The following is a 20,012-nucleotide window of genomic DNA, read 5'->3' as shown; positions in this document are numbered from 1 at the left end:
TTCCAACTGCTGCTTCTCACTTTCTCTGCAAATATAAATCTAGATGCCAGGATTTGAACCTTAATTTCTGTAATTCTATAATTTCACAAAAGGCCGGTTTCCGAGCTCACGATTTAGACAAGTTCTAAAATTTAAACAACAGCGTCAGTAAATTGGGTTTCCGTAACGGAGAGAGTGGTCGCAGTTTTTATGATAGTCTTTATTTTCTCATTTCTATAATTTGAAACGTTTTTCCTTGTCGAAATGAAACATTTCTAATTAATTCAAAATAGCTGAAGCTTTATACTATTTTCTCTTCATTCTGTGTTTAATTAACTAGTTTTTTTTAATTTGATTTAAACGTGGACTGCGACTGCGCTAACTTGGCCCCGTTTCAGAAAGCCAACTTTCTGACTCCAGCTGTTCAAAGTCTAGAACTTAGCTAAATACCGAGCTCGGAAACCAGCCCTCAAATTCAAATTGGTTGTAATTAATGGGTGAATAGAGTGGTGCATATAAGTACACGAAATAGTTATTTGTATATCTAGAGTGAAAAGTACGACTTTTTCTCCCTGTGGAAAAAAGTTTGAAGCCCGAGGCGAAGCCTAGGGCAGCAATTTTCCTGAGGGAGAAAAAGTATTTTTCGCTCGTGATGTACACAACATTTTTCCTCCATCTACATTTTTTTATAGAAACTGCAAATAAAATCATTCTAATAACTTACGTATTGGTGACAATGATTCCTCACAACATAACCTAAATCTAAAACCTAAAAACCGGTCGTCTGTTTGGCACTGCCGATTGCGCTATCTATCGGCAAAAAGTTGTAGCAATTATATCAGCTGAGCAGCTACCAAAAATGGCTGACTCCAGATCACGCGGTTCAGATTTGAATTGCAGATCGAAAATATTTGTTGGCTGGTATTTTGAATAGAATAAAATATTTTAAAAATTGTATAAATTTTTATCGTCTACTAATATTAGGAATATAATAATTATCATACAAACATATATTTCATGAGTTGATCAAATTTCTGGTTGTGGTATTGAATTCAGTTGACTCAATGACAGACACCTCTATTATGCTTTTTCATCTGAGCTTAGACCTTCTAACCTATTACAATGTAAGTTTCAAAATAGAGATGCTCCCCATGTTATTTAAATGGAGTCACTTTTCCTCCCTAAGGAGTTTTTCTGTTTTTTACTACCGAGAGCGAAAAAGTGACACTTTAGTATTAGGTTTCAGGGAGTAAAGTAAGTACTTTAGACAGTAGGTGGAGGAAAACGTTCATTTCAGCTGATACTATGCTTATGATATGTGCTGTATTTATATCTTCACAAATACAGATACAATAAGCAAAGTTTTAGGTGATGAAAAGTGAAATACGCGTGTGTTTTTGGCACATAAGTCTCTATAAAAATGATTGATTATATAGTGGGGGCCCACTGACATTATTTATTTATATATTGATAGATACAATATCATTATCAACTATGAATGATTGGGTGAGGAACAACAGGCTTAAAGTAGATATTTATGACGTGGATATCACAAGGTGATAAAGGTGAATAGGTATTTCGGCAATCTAAAAATAGCGTTACCTTTTTATCAGCCGCCTCGAGTCTAGCCAACAAATCGAGCCGATCATTGTACTGTAGCCGCACGGCTGCCCCGGTCCTAGCATAATGCTCCACCGGCAAATAGAGCATAGCACTGTAGTCGAGGTCTGTGTACCAGAGCTTCCTGTCTGTAGTGATGTGAGCCACCCCGGCGACACCCACTGTCGCTCCGTTCCAGCCGCAACGCATGTCCACCTGCATCAACCCAAAAAGCAACCTGTATCATTTCATTAAAACCTGGGTAGTTTATGTTCCAAATTTCTTCTCCGATTACTGTCTATTATTAGTGTGTTGTTGGGAGTGTAAGAAGGGCACAGTATGAGAGACTACCAGCGTCACATAGCTTCACCAAAAACAACTACTAGGACTATCGGCTTCAGTTAACACTCACATTTGCAACATAGACACCCTATACACTGTCTATTATTAGTGTGTTGTTGGGAGTGTAAGAGTGTAAGAAGGGCACAGTATGAGAGACTACCAGCGTCACATAGCTTCACCAAAAACAACTACTAGGACTATCGGCTTCAGTTAACACTCACATTTGCAACATAGACACCCTATACACTGTCTATTATTAGTGTGTTGTTGGGAGTGTAAGAGTGTAAGAAGGGCACAGTATTTGAGACTACCAGCGTCACATAGCTTCACCAAAAACAACTACTAGGACTATCGGCTTCAGTTAACACTCACATTTGCAACATAGACACCCTATACAATGTCTATTATTAGTGTGTTGTTGGGAGTGTAAGAGTGTAAGAAGGGCATAGTATGAGAGACTACCAGCGTCACATAGCTTCACCAAAAACAACTACTAGGTATTATTAGTTTACTCACATGCTCAGGATCAATATTAGCCACTAAGAGCAGGTCGGTAGCCACAGTGAACCCAGTATACAGATGCACCTTAACATTGAAGTCGTATACATCATCCAGCCGACAAATCACTTCAAATCCGGTAGCCACGCCCCCTGCACCACTAGCCACGCCCACTCCACCACTAGCCCCGCCTTCCCTCCGCACTTCAGCCAATAGGCGGCGCTTGAGCGTCGAATAGCCAGCCTGTGCTCGCAGAACACTGTATGCTGCATAGGGAGTGGTCAGCTCAGCAGTGATGCCTGCCTCGTATAGAGAGCGCATCACACCTGCACAAAATCACAAACAAAAACTATATTTATGTGAGATTTTTGGATGAATAAATAAGTTTCAAAAGCAGAGAGGATTCAGCCCACAATCAACAAGTTCTCCTCTGTAGGATGATTGGGAAAATATGAGATTTATTGACCAATGAAGACATCTCAAAATAAGAAACATTCAATATTTAATAACTTGATGGGGGTTAAAGACAATTAATCTGACCTTTGCTTATGATAATTGATAGGAGAGTACAGCACTCATCACTTCTGGCAACTTTATCAATAAAGCACTTGCAACCATTAAGCAACCTATAGTGAGGTCCACGTTATAATGGCAGTGGAGAAAGATAGGGGAACAACATTCCGATCCTCTGTCTTATCAATGCCTTCTATAGACGGTAGTTGATACAGGTTTATTGATGTAATATTAACTGTTCATTCTCGTTTCAAATAATCAATTATATTTTATTAAACAAGAAATTATTATTTTTCAATAATTTCATAATGAATTTCCCATTAGGGTTAACAGGAATTATAGTTACACTGAACTTGCCACTGATGCGTGGCAACCTGCATTAACCGTTCATTTATAATTATTACTGTCATTTTGCAAAATGCATCACAGTTTTCTTGGCTTTTACTGTTTCTACTTGTAGCTAAGTATGTGTAACCTTATCTAAATTTGGGAGAGGAATAGCACAAGGTACCTTATTTTTTCTCTCCCTATCATTTTGATTATGTACTTATTGTACGAATCAATAAAGAATTAGGGCTAAGTGCTTGACCACAAAGATAGCAATCTGAATTTGCAATCACATAGGTATCTATATCTACCTAAATATTGCATTATTAATTGCATAATCATGTATAATGTAGCTTGCAGATAGTAAACTCACCTTTGAAGTTGGCTGAATAAGTTTTATCATTGACATTGAAGGAGAAGTGGCCCGACACCCAATGGGCCGGCTGCACTTTCAATGTGTACTCCACATGACCACGTTGCAGAGCCGCAAATGGGGTGTTCAGCCTAATTCCTCCCACCACTGCTGTGGCCCCGCCCACTCCGCTGTTAAGCTCCGCCCCTGACCACACCCGCATCTGGTGAGATGATGACGACTGACAACAGAACAGTTAACACAACAATTAATGAGTTATATATATATATATATATTAAAATTAAAACAGGAGACACAATATAAATAGATTGAAAACACTTATAACTTACATTAGAAATGGGGGAAATTTTCGGAGACTGTGCCTCTTCTCGAGAGGCAGTCTTCTCGGTTGAGAAAGGAGACACAGTCTCCGAAAATTTCCCCCATTTCTAATGTAAGTTATAAGTGTTTTCAATCTATTTATATCGTGTCTCCTGTTTTAACTTATATTACAAACTTTAAAGTGTCTTCTGTTATGTGATTATTTAATATTAATATTATTAAATATTGCTTATATATATATATATATATATTATATATATATATAAGCAATATTAAATAATGCAACAGCTGTTATAGTGAGGTCCCACTTTATAATGGCAGTGGAAAACTCTGACACCAGACCTGAGCCAGCCAGGTCACTCGATATTATTATTATAATGGCTGTGGAGAAAGATAGGAAGGGGCAGCATTGCTGATTCTCAGCCTTGTCAAATGAATAAGGCAGTTATAGATACAGACATGAAAGCAATAACAAGTGCAATACAAGCTGTTATAGTGAGTAAATAGAGTGTTATCGGATGGGCACGTTAAACTGTCGGTCCCGGCTGAAGTATGACAGTCGTAAGGCCCATTGACGGCTTAAATTATATATTCAGGCGGTGGGACCTTCCCGCAAGGGACTCCCCACCAACAAAAGCCATACGAATTTACTATAGTGAGTAAAAATATGGTGTAATATTTTTTTTAGGAAAGGATGTTTATTTGTACAAAAAATTAATGACAACTCTAGAGCTCCACTGTTTAAAGCCTAGTTTTCATTAGTAGAGTTGGTAGTAGAGTTCCCTGGGCAAGTACTAACTATCTTGTGAACTCTCCCAATGAAAAAGTTCATGGTAGAGTACTAGTTTTTAGTAGAGTAGAGTGGGATAGTACTCTACCACTTGCCTTCCCCCACCACCGCTTCTCACTCTACTCTACCACTACTATGCTAATGAAAACAGTCTCCAGCTAGTAGATTAGAGTCAAGCCGTAGGCTATCAAGTTTAACAAGTATTGTTATTTATGAAAAAATATTAATTTATTAAAAAGTTTTAATAAGTGTTCAAGTGTTAATTTATTAAAAAGTATTGACATTTTAAGGTTAGTTCTGTTCACTAGACAACACACTTTACCTACTATTCTCAATTGTAGTGAAACAGTTACTCGACCAAGTAAGCAGAGCAGAGTTAGCTCGGTAGAGTTAGTATGCCAGTTACTCGACCACTAACTCTACTAGTGAAAACCAGGCTTACGAGATTAATGTTATCAAGTGAGTCCTTTAAGAGGAAACGATATGACGTTGGTCCCGACTACCTAAAAAGTAGTCGTCATCTCTCATCATCATCCTTCTCACTCATTACCCACGCACAGTCCTGAGAGCTTATGTGGGCATCACCCTCAGTAGTTATATTACTATTTGACCTTGACTAACCTGTATGACAAACAGCGTGTCGTATCGGTTGCTGGACTGAGCATGCGTGGCCTTCAACAACAGCTGACTCACATCCGGCGAACTGCTGTTCAAGCTAGCCTCAAGGCCAACCTGAGTCAGCTGATTGGTCAGCTGATAGCCGGCCTGCAGATCGAATGCGCACCATTCACTGCGCATCCAGTCCAGAGTCGCATTGCAACGAACCTTGCCACCGTCCAGCCACAATCTGCAACATGAAATGTGTTCATTCACCAATAAATACATTTAATTGTACATGAGGTGTCGACAACAATAAAATCCTAGCCACAAAACTAACTGAACAAATTCATACACACACATAATCATCACTCAAAATAGTTATTTGTGCAACTAGTGCGCAAAATGACAGTTTGCTGCACCGAAAGAAACGTTTATGCCCGAGCCGTAGGCGAGGGCGGAATGGTTTCTTGAGTGCAGCAGAGGAACTTTGCGCACATATTTCACATTACGTTTTTCCTACAGTTACCATTGAATATGAGAAGTGGGTAATTATGGGTAAAATTGCCTGAAATCCATCAAATGTTTTTCTGTGTAATTTTATTATTGATAAAAACCTTAATTTATTGTCAAATTGAATAAAAATGTTGTCCTTGGTTATAATATATAATACTAATAAGGTGCTCGTTGTGCTTCGTTGCACCTCTGCTCACTATAGCAGCCCAGTCACTGTTACCAACTTCATTTTGATTTTGCTGCACTGTTGCTCCATATAACCTACTAAGTATTTTGCGTTGCCATGTTGCAAATCTGGAGTGCAGAAAAATTTTTCCCGCACTAGAGCGGAAAAGTGATTCTTTGCGTTCTGTAATCAGTGCAGCAATGGCCACTTTTCAACGTAACTGTAGGAAATAAGTATTTATCACATCCACAGGCAATTGAAAAATTCTTCTACATTATTTATAATGGGTTCTCTTTTAGCAGCTTTTCAACTTGTGTTTTAAAACGGGCTTCATTCAAATTTCTCACACTAACAGGCAACTTATTGAATGCTTTGATTGACAATATTATATAATAAAGGAAAGAACTGGCTTATACACGTAGGGGATGGGAAATTCACGGATGACGCATCATCACGTCTCAACTACTCAACTGATCAACTTGAAATTCTGCATAAAGATTCTTAATTAACCGAGGATGGGTATAGGCCTATTTCGAATTCTTCAAGATTCCAATACGTAAAGTTTTAGTTTGTCAAGTTATTAATTAGACCCTTACGGGGAACGGGTTAACTGCTAGAATATAACTAGTAGTTCTGTGAACTGTGGACCTTGCCATCAGAGTAAATTCTGTCCTGTCGTGTCGGCGAGATATCGGTTTAAAAACGGCTTATTGCCGTTGGGGTTGGTGTATAAAAAATAATACTAACATCAAAAGCTAAAGACCTACTGGCAGCAGAGAAAGTTGAAAGCAGAGAAAGGCCAGTCATGCGTCATTGCATGCAACTAATAGTCCACACACAGCTGATTTTTTAATAAGTGACATTGAGATATTAATTGCATGCAATGATGCATGCAATTAATAATCCACTCGACAGCTGATTTATGATGAATAATTCTATAAGCCTAGTCTGATTTTTACTTTCCTTGCCCTATTACCATAGGTAAGGAAAGTATTGCTTTCCGAAAAAAATTAAGGTACCCCAATTTCTAAATTTCTATACGTTTCAAGGTCCCCTGAGTCCAAAAAACTGGTTTTTGGGTATTGGTCTGTGTGTGTGTGTGTGTGTTTGTGTGTGTGTGTGTGTGTGTGTGTGTGTGTGTTTGTGTGTGTGTGTGTGTGTGTGTGTGTGTGTGGTGTGTGTGTGTGTGTGTGTGTGTGTGTGTGGTGTGTGTGTGTGTGTGTATATGAGTGTATGTGCGTCTGTGTACACGATATCTCATCTCCCAATTAACGGAATGACTTGAAATTTGGAACTTAAGGTCCTATCACTATAAGGATCCGACACGAACGATTTCGATCAAATGCAATTCAAGATGGCGGCTAAAATGGCGAAAATGTTGTCAAAAACAGGGTTTTTCGTGATTTTCTCGGAAACGGCTCCAACGATTTTGATCAAATTCATACCTGAAATAGTCATCGATAAGCTCTATCAACTGCCACAAGTCCCATATCTGTAAAAATTTCAGGAGCTCCGCCCCATCAATGCAGATAGGTTCCCAATTATCAGGCTTCAGATACAATTGAAACAAAAAAAATCAAGTGGAGTAGATTGAGCATGAAAATCTCTACAATTAATGTTCAGTAGCATTTTCACCTAAAATTGAAAATAAGCTTTAAATTTGAGAAAATGTGATTATTCAATTGCAAATTATTGTTGATTCTATTAAATCATTCACTATGAAGAGATAGCAGACCTCATGTGTGTCTCCAGCGTTATTGCCCTGTCACCAGCTGGCTCAAATCTTTGAATAGTAGACTTGAGATGCGCGGGAACACTAGCGTCAGGTGATCAATTTTCATAACGGCAAGGAAAGTTGTGTGAGTGCGCCACACCAGATTTTTGAGGTAATATTTCAAAGTTCTATAATTTTTAAGGTCTCTTCAAACGTCCTAAATCCACCAGCGTAGTGTAGCTATCAATATACTAATAATACCCTTCACATCAAAGTCAACTTTTGCCAGTTGCTTCTAATTTTAATCTCCATTGTTTTAAATGGCACTCTTCACACGCAACCGAGTTGCTTCAAATTGCGTCATTGCACAGCTGATTTATGATGAATAATTCTATAGTCTGATTTTTCATTGCCGTCTCTATACTGAATAGAGACGGCAATGGATATTTACGGTAATATTGGCGTTCAAAGGAGACTCTTTTCCTTAATGTATTATCCTTAAAATGCAAAATTTCAAAAAACCTTTTAATATACGTCAACACGCCTTGTTTCAAAGTACTTGTATACCAAAGTTTATCCAAATCGGACAATAACTGCGGTACAAACAAACAGACAAAAAGCCGATCGAGTCGAAACTGAGACCTCAGCTTCGCCTCGGTCAATAAAATCAAATACAGGTACAACGTCAATCAAGTTGTGAAACTTTTTCTTGGATTGGGAAACCTTTTTTGAATGAATGACTGCCCTGCACTGCACTGCACTGCACTGCACTGCACTGCACTGCACTGCACTGCACTGCACTGACCCATAAGTGAAGGATGTCTTCTCCCACATTTCGAAAGGAGTGAGTATTTCCGAGTTGAAGAGCACAACCCCACTGTTGGTCGGATCGAACTTCAGGTAGACATTGGTGTCGATGGCATCACGCTGGCTCCAGCTCAACTTGCCTGAGCCTCGAAATTCACTCTCTGCAACACAATAGCATAATTAAATTGATGTATATTAATTGAGAATGAAAAAATCGATAAAATTTGAGGGGACAAGACTGTTTGACAATTTGAAAAACAGAGGAATCGAAATAGCTCAACACTTGTTAGGTCAACCTCTATCCATAGCCCGAACCCGAATATCAACCAAATCTGGGAGATTTGCATTCACCATGAAATCCATGAATAAAAAAACATCATGGATTTCTGCAAACATTAAAATCACTCAAACTCTCTCAGGAATGATAGTACTTGACGAGAGGAATAATAATATGTCATCACATTGGCCAAATTCCCTCCTATTCTTCAGTTATAAGCGTTTGAAGATGAGTGATTTCTCTGATCTGTGAGTGGAGGGAAGATCCTATGTTTGAGTGAATAACTCACTCTGTATTGTAGCAAAACGTCTGCTATTATAGCACACAACATTTGTTAGGTCAACCTCTATCCATAGCCAATGAAATAACTGTTGAAAGAGTTGCACTTTTCTGCCAAGAAATAAATATTTTTATTGCATAAAATTCTGTACATTACAGATATGGCAAACGTCAATTATTATAAAAACAAATAAAATACATGAAAATGATCAATGTCACAAAGTACAAAACACAAATGTACAATAAGTTATCAACCACAGCTATTAATTGATAAGTGCACAATATTATTGAAATGTATCCACTAATTATCCATGTATTCCTTTATGGAATAGAAGCCACCATTCAATAAATATTTCTTCAATTGGGCTTTAAATACATTTTTATTTGTTTTAACAGATTTTATTTCATTTGGGAGCCTATTGTAAAAAATTATTCCTTGATAAAATGGATTTTTCTTTGCTATCGCTAAATTAACATTAGGTAAATGATAGTTATTAGCAGTTCTTGTTCTATGACTGTGGATATTGCTATTAGTGGGTAGAAAATTATTATCAACGGTGCTAAGGATAGTCTTGTATATGAACAAAGATGGAAATGTGAGAATACTTTCAATTTTAAAATAATCTCGGCAGGACTGATATCTCGTCAGTTTACACATACATCTAATGGTTTTTTTTGTAAAGTAAATATTTTTCTTACATTTCTTTCAGAAGAATTGCCCCAAACTGTTACTCCATATCTCAGATGACATTCAAATAGAGCAAAATATATGCATTTAAGTATATTGAAAGTACAATAGCGGGATAGTGTTCTTAAAATAAAAATCACTGAACTTAGTTTAGAACAAGTATGATCCACATGAGATTGAGATTAAGACTAGAATCCAGATGAATACCTAAAAATTTACACACTTCAACCTCTGAAACGAACTCATCATCCAGCAATAAACCAATACAACATACACTATTTGAAAATGTCATTCTAACAGTTTTACTAACATTAAATAGTAGATGACTGACCAACACTGGTGAACGTGAGCACTCCATCCAGCCTCCTGCCCGGATACTCGACGGTGAGTTGAGCATCATACTGGTTGCCACTTGGGCGGCCAGCAGACTGCAACACCGCATAGTTGCCACTTGCGCCACCAGTCAGCGCCACCACCGCAGTGCTGGTCGTCTTCAAATCTAGCGCCACAAACCGAGTCGGGTCGCGATTGGCGTCCCAACGCACGGCTGCACCAATCAGCATCGAGCTCTGGTTGCGCCATGCACTCGCATCCACGCGCACGTCACGCGCTCTGTCCAGGTGCAGGTCGAGTGCCAGTCGACGCTCGGCCAAATCGATGTGTGTCAGCATCGTGTACAACCGGCTGTTCAGTCTAAAATACATTCAATTAATACTAGTATATTTATTTATATATTTATCTAAACATTAATAGATACATTAATAGTATAGTGAGCAATTGAACAACTTCTATAGTGAGGTCCACGTTATAATAGCAGCACCTGATTAACATTGGTGTTGCTATCCTTGTCTATCTGCAGACAAAGCAGATAGCGCTATCCTCTACGCACTGTTCCCACATCGTACTACAACAATGTAGATATATAATTAACAAAATATTCAATCTCAATCACTGGAAAATATATTTTCTTGACTATAGTGAGGTCCACGTTATAATGGCAGTAGAGAAAGATAGCAGAGCAACGTTGCCGACCCTCTGTCTTGTCAATGCCTTCTGTACACGGTAGCTGATACAGGTTTATTGATGTAATATTAACTGTTCATTCTCGTTCAAAATAATAAATTATATTTTATTAAGCAAGAAATTATATTTCTCAATAATTTCATAATGAATTTTCATAAAATTAAGAGGAAATATTTTGTTGCTTAATTCTACATTGTTAAAAGACGATCTGGCGACAGAGCAAAGCGAGAAAGAGATAACGCTTTCAGCTTTGTTGAATGATAGACAGGGATAGCAATACCATTGCTAATCAAACACTGCCATTATAACGTGGACCTCACTATAGAACAGTTTACTAGATATTGATAGTGGTGACGGTAACTGATACAGGTTCATTGATGTAATATCAACTGTTCATTCTCGTTCAAAATAATAAATTATATTTTATTACGCAAGAAATTATATTTCTTAATAATTTCATAATGAATTTCATAAAATTAAGAGAAAATATTTTGTTGCTTAATTCTACATTGTTAAAAGACGATCTGGCGACAGAGCAAAGCGAGAAAGAGATAACGCTTTCAGCTTTGTTGAATGATAGACAGGGATAGCAATACCATTGCTAAACGAACACTGCCATTATAACGTGGACCTCACTATACTTCTGTGAACAGTAGACCTGTTTCAGTGAATAGCTCACCCTGTATTGTAGCGAAACGTCGCATATTATAGCACAACACTTGTTAGGTGAACCTCTATCCATAGCCCAAGTACTAGTAGTTCTGTGAACAGTAGACCACACGCAGTTTTCTCATCTGGTGTCACCTGTTCACCGGCTTCTCCAGACATCTGTGTTATGCATGCAATGAATAATCCACTTGTCAGCTGATTGATTACTAATAATTATATAGCCTGATTAATCATATTTTTAGATCATGACAGATGGCAGATCAGCTGACAAGTGGATTATTCATTGCATGCATTACACAGAAGTATGGAGAAGCCGGTGAACAGGTGACACCAGATGAGAAAACTGCGTGAGGTCTACTGTTCACAGAACTACTAGTGTAGAGCAAAAGAAAAGACTTGGATAACTCGAAAAAAGTAAGAGAAAATAGTGAGATCAACTTTGTTCAAGGATCATTAGAACTAGAAATTATTCCTTTTGACTTGGGGCATTTTCAACAATGTATGATAAGAAGGTATCATCAATATTTTTGTATGAACATAGTGGACAAACCTGATTTCGGCTCCAATTTCGAGTGACACCAGTGGCTCATATTGGTTTTCCAGTCGGAGTTCATAGACAGCAGCCGTACCCTGTGTCTGACCGCTATGGGAGACTCCTTGTGCAGCCTATAAGCACAAACAAATTATATCAATTCCATATTTCACCGTGTTATGATGTTAGATACCAAGATATTTGATATATTTTATTGTTTTTAGAATAGTTTTTTTCAATTTTTGTATAATGTATGTATGAAATTTATTATTTAGTGTGACAAAGGTAATGCTTCTGATGACCTCAGAAGCGTTTACAATAAAACATATTCTATTCTATTCTATAGTGAGGTCCACGTTATAATGGCAGTGATCGATTAGCGATGGTATTGCTATCCTTGTCTATCGTTCAACAAAGCGCATAGCGCTATCTCTTTCTCGCTTTGCTCTGTTGCCAGATCGTCTTTCAACAATGTAGAATTAATAGGCTCAACAGAATAATTATTCATATTATTTATTATAATAATTCAACAGAATATTTCATCTTATTTATGGAATTATTGAAAAATATAACTTCTTCCTTCCTTGATTGAATATAATTGATTATTTTAAACGAGAATGAACAGTTAATATTACATCAATAAACCTGTACCAGCTACCGCATCGGCAACGTTGTTCTGCTATCTTTCTCCACTGCCATTATAGCGTGGAGAAATTTTATGAATATATATTTTTTTATCTAATTTGTATTATTGTCTCATCTAAAATGATGAAACCTCACTTTCATTGAAAATGCACGGTACTACGCAACTCAAGTCGACGCTCGAGTCAGTCTCACAGTCGTGACGTCGCGGAGACTAGAGTCAACTGGTCTGAGTCTTAGACCAGTTATAGAATAGACACGGCCCATTGTATATTCTTACTGAAAGTCGATGAAACCAACTTCTACTGCCATATCGCCAAATCGTGACGTCAGCATCGGATAGAAAACTTTTCTGTAGAGTTTGTTTACATTGTTTTCCATAGCAGATTGTGTCTATTCCAGTGGGAGTTTACCATTTTAATGAATAATAATTTACATCCTTCTGAAATAGACACAATCTGAAAGTTTTATATCCGATGATGACGTCACGATTTGGCGATATGGCAGTAGATGTTGGCTTCAGAGGCTAGACTTCCCAGCGTGTCTATTCTATAACTGGTCTAAGGTCAGAGTGTCACCATTTGGAAACACATGCTGCGTCGAGTCGCAGTCTCTTCTCAACTTGAGTGGCGTAAGTGTGAGTTGAGCCTTACTTTTACCTCCAGTAGTAGGAGATAGGGCGACAGCTGAACCACTGGAGATGCGGCATAAATGCCGACACTACTTTTACCTCTAGTACGTTACCTGTATGTCGAGCTTCCTCTGCTGATCCGTGGCGTAGAGCCGGGTGGCCAGCGACCAATCAGAGTCGAGCAGCAAAGGAGCACTCAGCAGCAGTTTGAGAGTGTGTGACGTCACAGCCGGAGTGCATCTGTCACTGTAATGGCCGCGAATCGTCATGTTGTGACCACTGAACCAGGCACCGCTCAAGTCCAACTGACAACAAAATGGTGTTACTATAGTGAGGTCCACGTTATAATGGTATTGCTATTCTTGTCTATCATTCAACAAAGCTGATAGCACTATCTCTTTCGCGCTTTCTTTTTTTGCCAGATCGTCTCTTAACAATGTAGAATTGATCATTAATCAACAAAGTATTTCATCTTAATTATGAAAATTCATTGGAAAAATATAATTTGTTGCTTAGTAAAATATAATTGATTATTTAAAACGAGAATGAACAGTTGATATTACATCAATAAACCTGTATCAGCTACCGTCTATAGAAGGCATTGGCAAGACAGATGGTCGGCAACGTTGTTCTGCTATCTTTCTCCACTGCCATTATAATGTGGACCTCACTCTAAGGCTCAACTCACACTTACACGACTCAGGTGGAGACGAGACTGGACTCTAGTGGAGAGCATGTGTTTTCAAATGGTGACGTCGCGGAGACTAGAATCGACTGGTGTGAGTGTCACCATTTGGAAACACATGCTCTCCACTAGAGTCCAGTCTCGTCTCCACCTGAGTCGCCTAAGTGTCAGTTGAACTTTAATCCCACAACTGTTTTATTGTTTGACTATTATTCTCATCCAAAAAGCTGGAAAACACTTTGACAAGAAGTTTGAGTATTTCAACAGGTATAGATGGAATGATCCAATAATACAGGGGTTCCTCTCCAGTTTATGTGATGTGCTTTCCAAATATAATTTTCTTGCGATGATCTATCTAATAAGATAGGTCATTATAATTTTTATCTTTATGTTATGTTTCATTCAAGTAGAAACTGTTTATAGTGGACATTCTAATTCAAATGTAATTATTACTATTGGAATGAATGAATGAATGAATGAATGAATGAATAGTACTGACATCATACTCGTTGCGTGACTTCTCGTGAATAAGAGCGGCCACTATGAATGGATGATGGGCGGCCGGCAGGTTGATCTTCAGTTGACCTTCAAAGTAGAACATACTGCCCGGTGGCATCTTCAGATCCAATGCCACTGTTATCTCCTTGCCTGCAACAAATACACTAGTAGTTCTCGCGCTGTTATAAACCACAGCCTCCTCTTATACTGTCCATCAGAGTAAATCCTGTCTGCATGTCGTGTCGGCGAGATTTCGGTGTGAAAACGGCTAATGGCTGTTGGGGTTAGTATAGCAGAAATATCAGCAATGTGCTCATTCAATAGGGAACACCCGATAGACTTTCTAAACAGACTAGAAGAAAAACGTACTCATGTAATAACAAAATACAAAATAGATGGAGTGTCAGGAGAATTGCTAACAAATTTAATACATCAACTTAACGCAACACTAGTGAACACCTTTGTGCATGGAGTCCATCCCACGCTAGGATCCCACTTGCAGGTGCTTCAAATTCAAAATCTAGATGATGCCAGAAGCAAATTGATAAATGATTGCAGCATTGTACTGAACCAACTAAACCTAAACAGAACTGAAAACAGATTTTTTCAAGCTTCAAATACATTTAGAACCCCAAACTATGAGAGTAGTTATCAATCACAAAGCAGACAAAACAGAAACACCCAAAAATTTTTTCAAAGCAGACAACGTCGATTCCAAAACAATGAGAGATTTTATCAACCGCACTTCCAACAACAGAGCTTCTACTCGCCACCAAGTAGCTCCCAACCTCACAACTTTCAACAAAGTTTTTCAAGTCCAAACTTTCAGCAACAAAGAAATCTTCAACAACAAAATTTCCAACAACGTTTCCCACAACAACAAAACAGTAATTTCAAACCAAGTACTCCGATAAATAACTCATCAAACACAGTATCCATGCGCACTCAGCGAACGGATCCAGTACAAAAATTAAGGAATTATAAGTCTCCATATGAAGTCAACTATCTGGAAGAAGACCACTTAGATTGCCAGAGTAGTGAGTACACTCAGAACCCGATTCAAAATATGCAATCTCAACTTGACACTTTGACTGAATCGCTGAACAAACTAACCGACCATTTTTTAGGGTCAGGCCCCCGATATGCAACGGACCCACCCAGCGATTCGACTTAAACATCCTTAATAAATCGCTTCCTTACTTTGTAGATCAGAAGGATAGGAAATGGCTCGTCGATACCGGATCTGCAAAGAACTATGTTCATCCTTCACTAGTCTCTCCTGGCGTAACTCGTCACAAAGAGGATTTTATTGTGAAAACTCCCGTTGGAGAAAGCACAGGGAATGAGTATGTGTTTTGTAATATAGAGAATGTATTTTCCAAACCTCATAAGATAAAACTGTATATATTTGATTTTTCGTCCAAGTATGATATACTGCTTGGGAATGAAACCATGCGTGCATATAAAATGCGATTAAACTTTGATAATAATAAGCTAGAATATAAGGATGGAGAGAAGATTTGTTATTTTTGTTCGATAATAAGAGTGTTAAATTGCAACCAGGCTACAACGTGATTTCGGTCCCGGTTAAGTCAGCCTCGGATATGACGTTAGGAATAATTAAAGAAGTAAATGCAGATAAATATAGAATTGAAGAAGGACTTGTTAATATAGATAGTAATGAATGTATGTGTTTAGTTTTCGCCCATGAACTTACGACCATTTGTCCTGAGCCAATGGAGGTTGAACAAGTAGAAACTATAGTTGATTGTACAGATATAAGTGATTCATGTAAATCGAAATTTTCTAAGCTTATAAATGACATTCCAAATCTTCTACGAACAGATCATATGAATGAGGAGGAAAGAGACAACATCTTGAAATTAGTAAAACAGTATCCTGAAATTGTAAAACTAGAAAACGAGATATCAAGTAGCAGGAACTTAATGAAACATAAGATAATTACTACAGATGAAAATCCAGTTTACACGAAAAATTACCGGCATCCCCAAATCTTCCGAGAAGATATTCGATTGGAAATAGACAAACTTTTAAGGAACAAAATAATTCAACACTCAAACTCTCCCTACAACTCCCCGATTTGGGTCGTACCCAAGAAAGCGGATGCATCAGGACAACGAAAGATCAGAATGGTTGTAGATTTTCGAAAATTGAATAACAAGACTGTAGATGATAAGTATCCCTTGCCCAACATTGAGGACTTATTTGGAAAGATAGGACGTGCTACTTATTTCTCTGCTATCGACTTAGAATCAGGATTTCACCAGATTGAACTGCACCCAGACTCCATCCCGAAAACAGCTTTTTCTACTGAAAATGGCCACTATGAATTTCTACGCCTCCCCTTTGGACTAAAGAATTCACCCAGTTTCTTCCAGAAGTGTATGGACATGATTTTCGCGAAAATGGACAATGTTTTAGTGTACATGGACGATATTATTGTTTTTTCTGACAACCTCACTGAACATTTGAAACACCTCAAATCAGTATTTGAAAAATTAAAAGAACACAACTTGAAAATCCAGCTTCATAAAACAGAATTTTTCAAGCGCGAACTGTTGTACTTGGGTCATATAATTTCAGAAAACGGAATACAACCAAACCCCATGAAAATAGACGCAGTGAAGAATTTTCCTTTACCTCGTACTCCTAAAGAAGTTAAACAATTTTTAGGACTTACAGGATATTACCGAAAAATGATTAGAGATTATGCAAAGATAGCAAAACCACTCACCACCGTTTTAGGTAAGGAAAAACCATTCAATCCACACGATAAGGACTTCCAAGCAGCATTTGAGAAATTGAAACTTATGTTACAAAATGGACCTATACTACAATTGCCTGATTTTTCTCGTCAGTTCATACTCACATGTGACGCGAGCAACTTTGCAATGGGAGCTGTTCTTTCTCAAATATTTGATGGGAAGGACCTACCAATCGCGTTTGCATCCCGTACTCTAAATAAACATGAAGTAAACTTATCAACTATAGAGAAGGAACTACTAGCAATCGTTTATGCATGCAAACACTTTCGTCCTTACCTGTATGGAAGGAAATTTTTAATTCAAACGGACCACAAACCCTTACAATGGTTACACAATATCAAGGAACCCAATTCGAAACTAATTAGATGGAAACTCTATTTAGAAGAATTTGATTTCGACATCAAATACGTGAAAGGCCGGACGAATTTCGTGGCTGACAGCTTATCTCGCATTCCAAGTCACCCTGTTAACATGCTCAACCCCGAACCAGATGATGATTTAGAGGATCTCAGTCGAGTTGTTTTGGACGAGTTTCTTCGTGAATGTGGAAATGGAAATCAAGATACTAATAATGACGATGCCGCAAGTATAGGTGTAACAATTCACTCTCAGGATAGTTCGAATAGTCAAGTTGCAATAATGGAAGAAGACAAAATCATGAATGTAGAACATAATCAGTTGATATTAGAAAGAGGTAACGATCCTCTGAAAATTCAGAAAATTTTGACAAAACAAGATTGACTTTTTACATACTTAACCCGTTTGATAAGGAAGAAATCAAGAACAAATGCCTAGAATATCTTCTACCGAACACAACATACGGTATATATTGTTACAAGAAAGGCGCTCTCGAGCTTGATTATGAAGTGATGTATACAAGTTTTGTTAATATCATAACGGACTCGTTTCAAACAGTCAAACTGAAACGCTACAAGAAGATCAATCTGGATGTTACTGATGGAGAAGAACAGAAGGACATTGTCGCTAACTACCACCGCGGGAAAACGTGCCATCGAGGAATCAATGAAAGCTACAATCATATTCGGAAAACCTACTACTGGCCATCAATGCTTCGCGATATAACAGCCTACATTAATAAGTGCCAAATTTGTTTAAAAGTAAAATATGATAGGAACCCAGTGCAAGTAGAATATAAAGTTGCTCCTACACCACACAAACCTTTTGAAAAATTGCAGATAGACACTTTCCAGTACGATAAGATCAAATTTCTTACGGTAATAGATTGCTTTTCTAAACGGTTAGCAGCGTACCCCTTAGAAAGTTTGAATCAAATCGAGATTCAGAAAATACTTTTCGACTACCTTTCATCTTTTCCAACTCCGCAAATAGTACAAATGGATAATGGACGAGAATTCGATAATAACAGCCTACGAGAATTTTTCAAATTGTATGACATTGAACCATACTATGTGACGCCTGGCCACCCTGATTCGCAAGGACTTCTAGAACGAGCGCATTCCACCCTCATCGAACTTCTCAACGCTCTTCAATTGGAAAACAAGAATAGGACAACACTTGAAAACATGAAATTAGCCCTGATAGCGTTCAACAACACGCTTAATTCCAATCTAAAACTAACACCCATGGAGATTACATATGGAGTTTCGAAGAATCCATATATGAATGATTTGGTTAATACATTAGTAACAGAGGAACGAACGAATGATTATCTGGATAAACTGAAAACAATTCACAATTTCGTTAAAGGAAAAATAATAACTGAGAAAGAGACAAGAACAACAAAAGTAAATCAAGACCGTGAAAAAGAGATTGAAATTCCGGATGAACCGTACATCAAGACGACGTTCAATAAGAAGAATAAGCCGAAATATTTCAAAGTGAAATATGATAAGAACACCAATCTAGCGACAAATTCAAGAGCGATCCAGAAACGCCCCTTCAAGATTCATCCCAATCGCATTAAGCGACCACGTAAAGTGAACAAAACTAATGATAATTCTGTTTCAGATGAACGAACACCTCCGCCGAAGGCGAAACAACCCAAAGATCCGCCACAAGACAAGTCTAAAACTGGCAGACTTCGCCCTCCTGATTGTCAGCCTGGCAGCCCTCAACCTGGCCCCAGTAGACGCATTCAAGACGACTGACCTCTCACGATCAGCAGGAGTTGTACCCATCCGAATCCAGGATGCTTTCATCATTAACAGAACCTACACCTACGTGCATAACATCAACATTACAGCTTTACAAAATGAACTTTCTACACTCAAAAATTCAATACAATTGTTAAATAGAAAAGAAACCGATAAAACAAAAATTAAATTACTTCAATTACATCTCGATCAAGTTACCATGAAATTCGATCATATTTTGTTAAATAAATTTCGAATAAAAAGAGGTCTTTTAATGGATTAGGTTCCGCTATTTCTTGGTTAACAGGAAATATGGATGCTGATGATAAAGCTAAATATGATGAAATTTTGACAAAAGTGCATTCCAACGAAATTAGTTTAGAACATGATCTTAAGAATCAAGTTTCAATCAACAAAAATCTAATTAGTCGCTTTAACAATGGAATTGATGTAATCCACGCTAATAATTTGAAACTTAACAATTATTTTAATTCTGTCAACAGTAAATTTGATTCTGTAGAACTGAATGAACAGCATCATATTTGTTTGACACGCTAACAATAATTCACAATAGAATAGATGATATAGGAACGAGTTTGGAATTTTGTAAACTTAACATAATTCATTCAAGCATCCTCACTTTTGA

At 37.7% G+C, this 20,012-nt stretch overlaps 1 protein-coding gene across 1 annotated transcript in view; it reads right to left on the bottom strand.

Annotated features, from left to right (window-relative positions):
- LOC111054146 overlaps positions 1–20,012 on the bottom strand; it is a 156,607-nt gene that overhangs the window by 72,875 nt on the left and 63,720 nt on the right. The window contains 9 exon segments of the mRNA XM_039441196.1: positions 1,582–1,794; positions 2,437–2,744; positions 3,632–3,851; positions 5,364–5,589; positions 8,541–8,703; positions 10,118–10,479; positions 12,029–12,144; positions 13,397–13,588; positions 14,468–14,616. Coding sequence (XP_039297130.1) covers positions 1,582–1,794; positions 2,437–2,744; positions 3,632–3,851; positions 5,364–5,589; positions 8,541–8,703; positions 10,118–10,479; positions 12,029–12,144; positions 13,397–13,588; positions 14,468–14,616 — 1,949 coding nt within the window.

This window comes from Nilaparvata lugens, chromosome 14 (genome assembly GCF_014356525.2).
Source record: "Nilaparvata lugens isolate BPH chromosome 14, ASM1435652v1, whole genome shotgun sequence".
Lineage (NCBI taxonomy): Eukaryota > Metazoa > Arthropoda > Insecta > Hemiptera > Delphacidae > Nilaparvata > Nilaparvata lugens.
The sequence above is the reverse complement of the archived record's forward strand: the minus strand, read 5'-3'. Positions and strand labels throughout refer to the sequence as shown.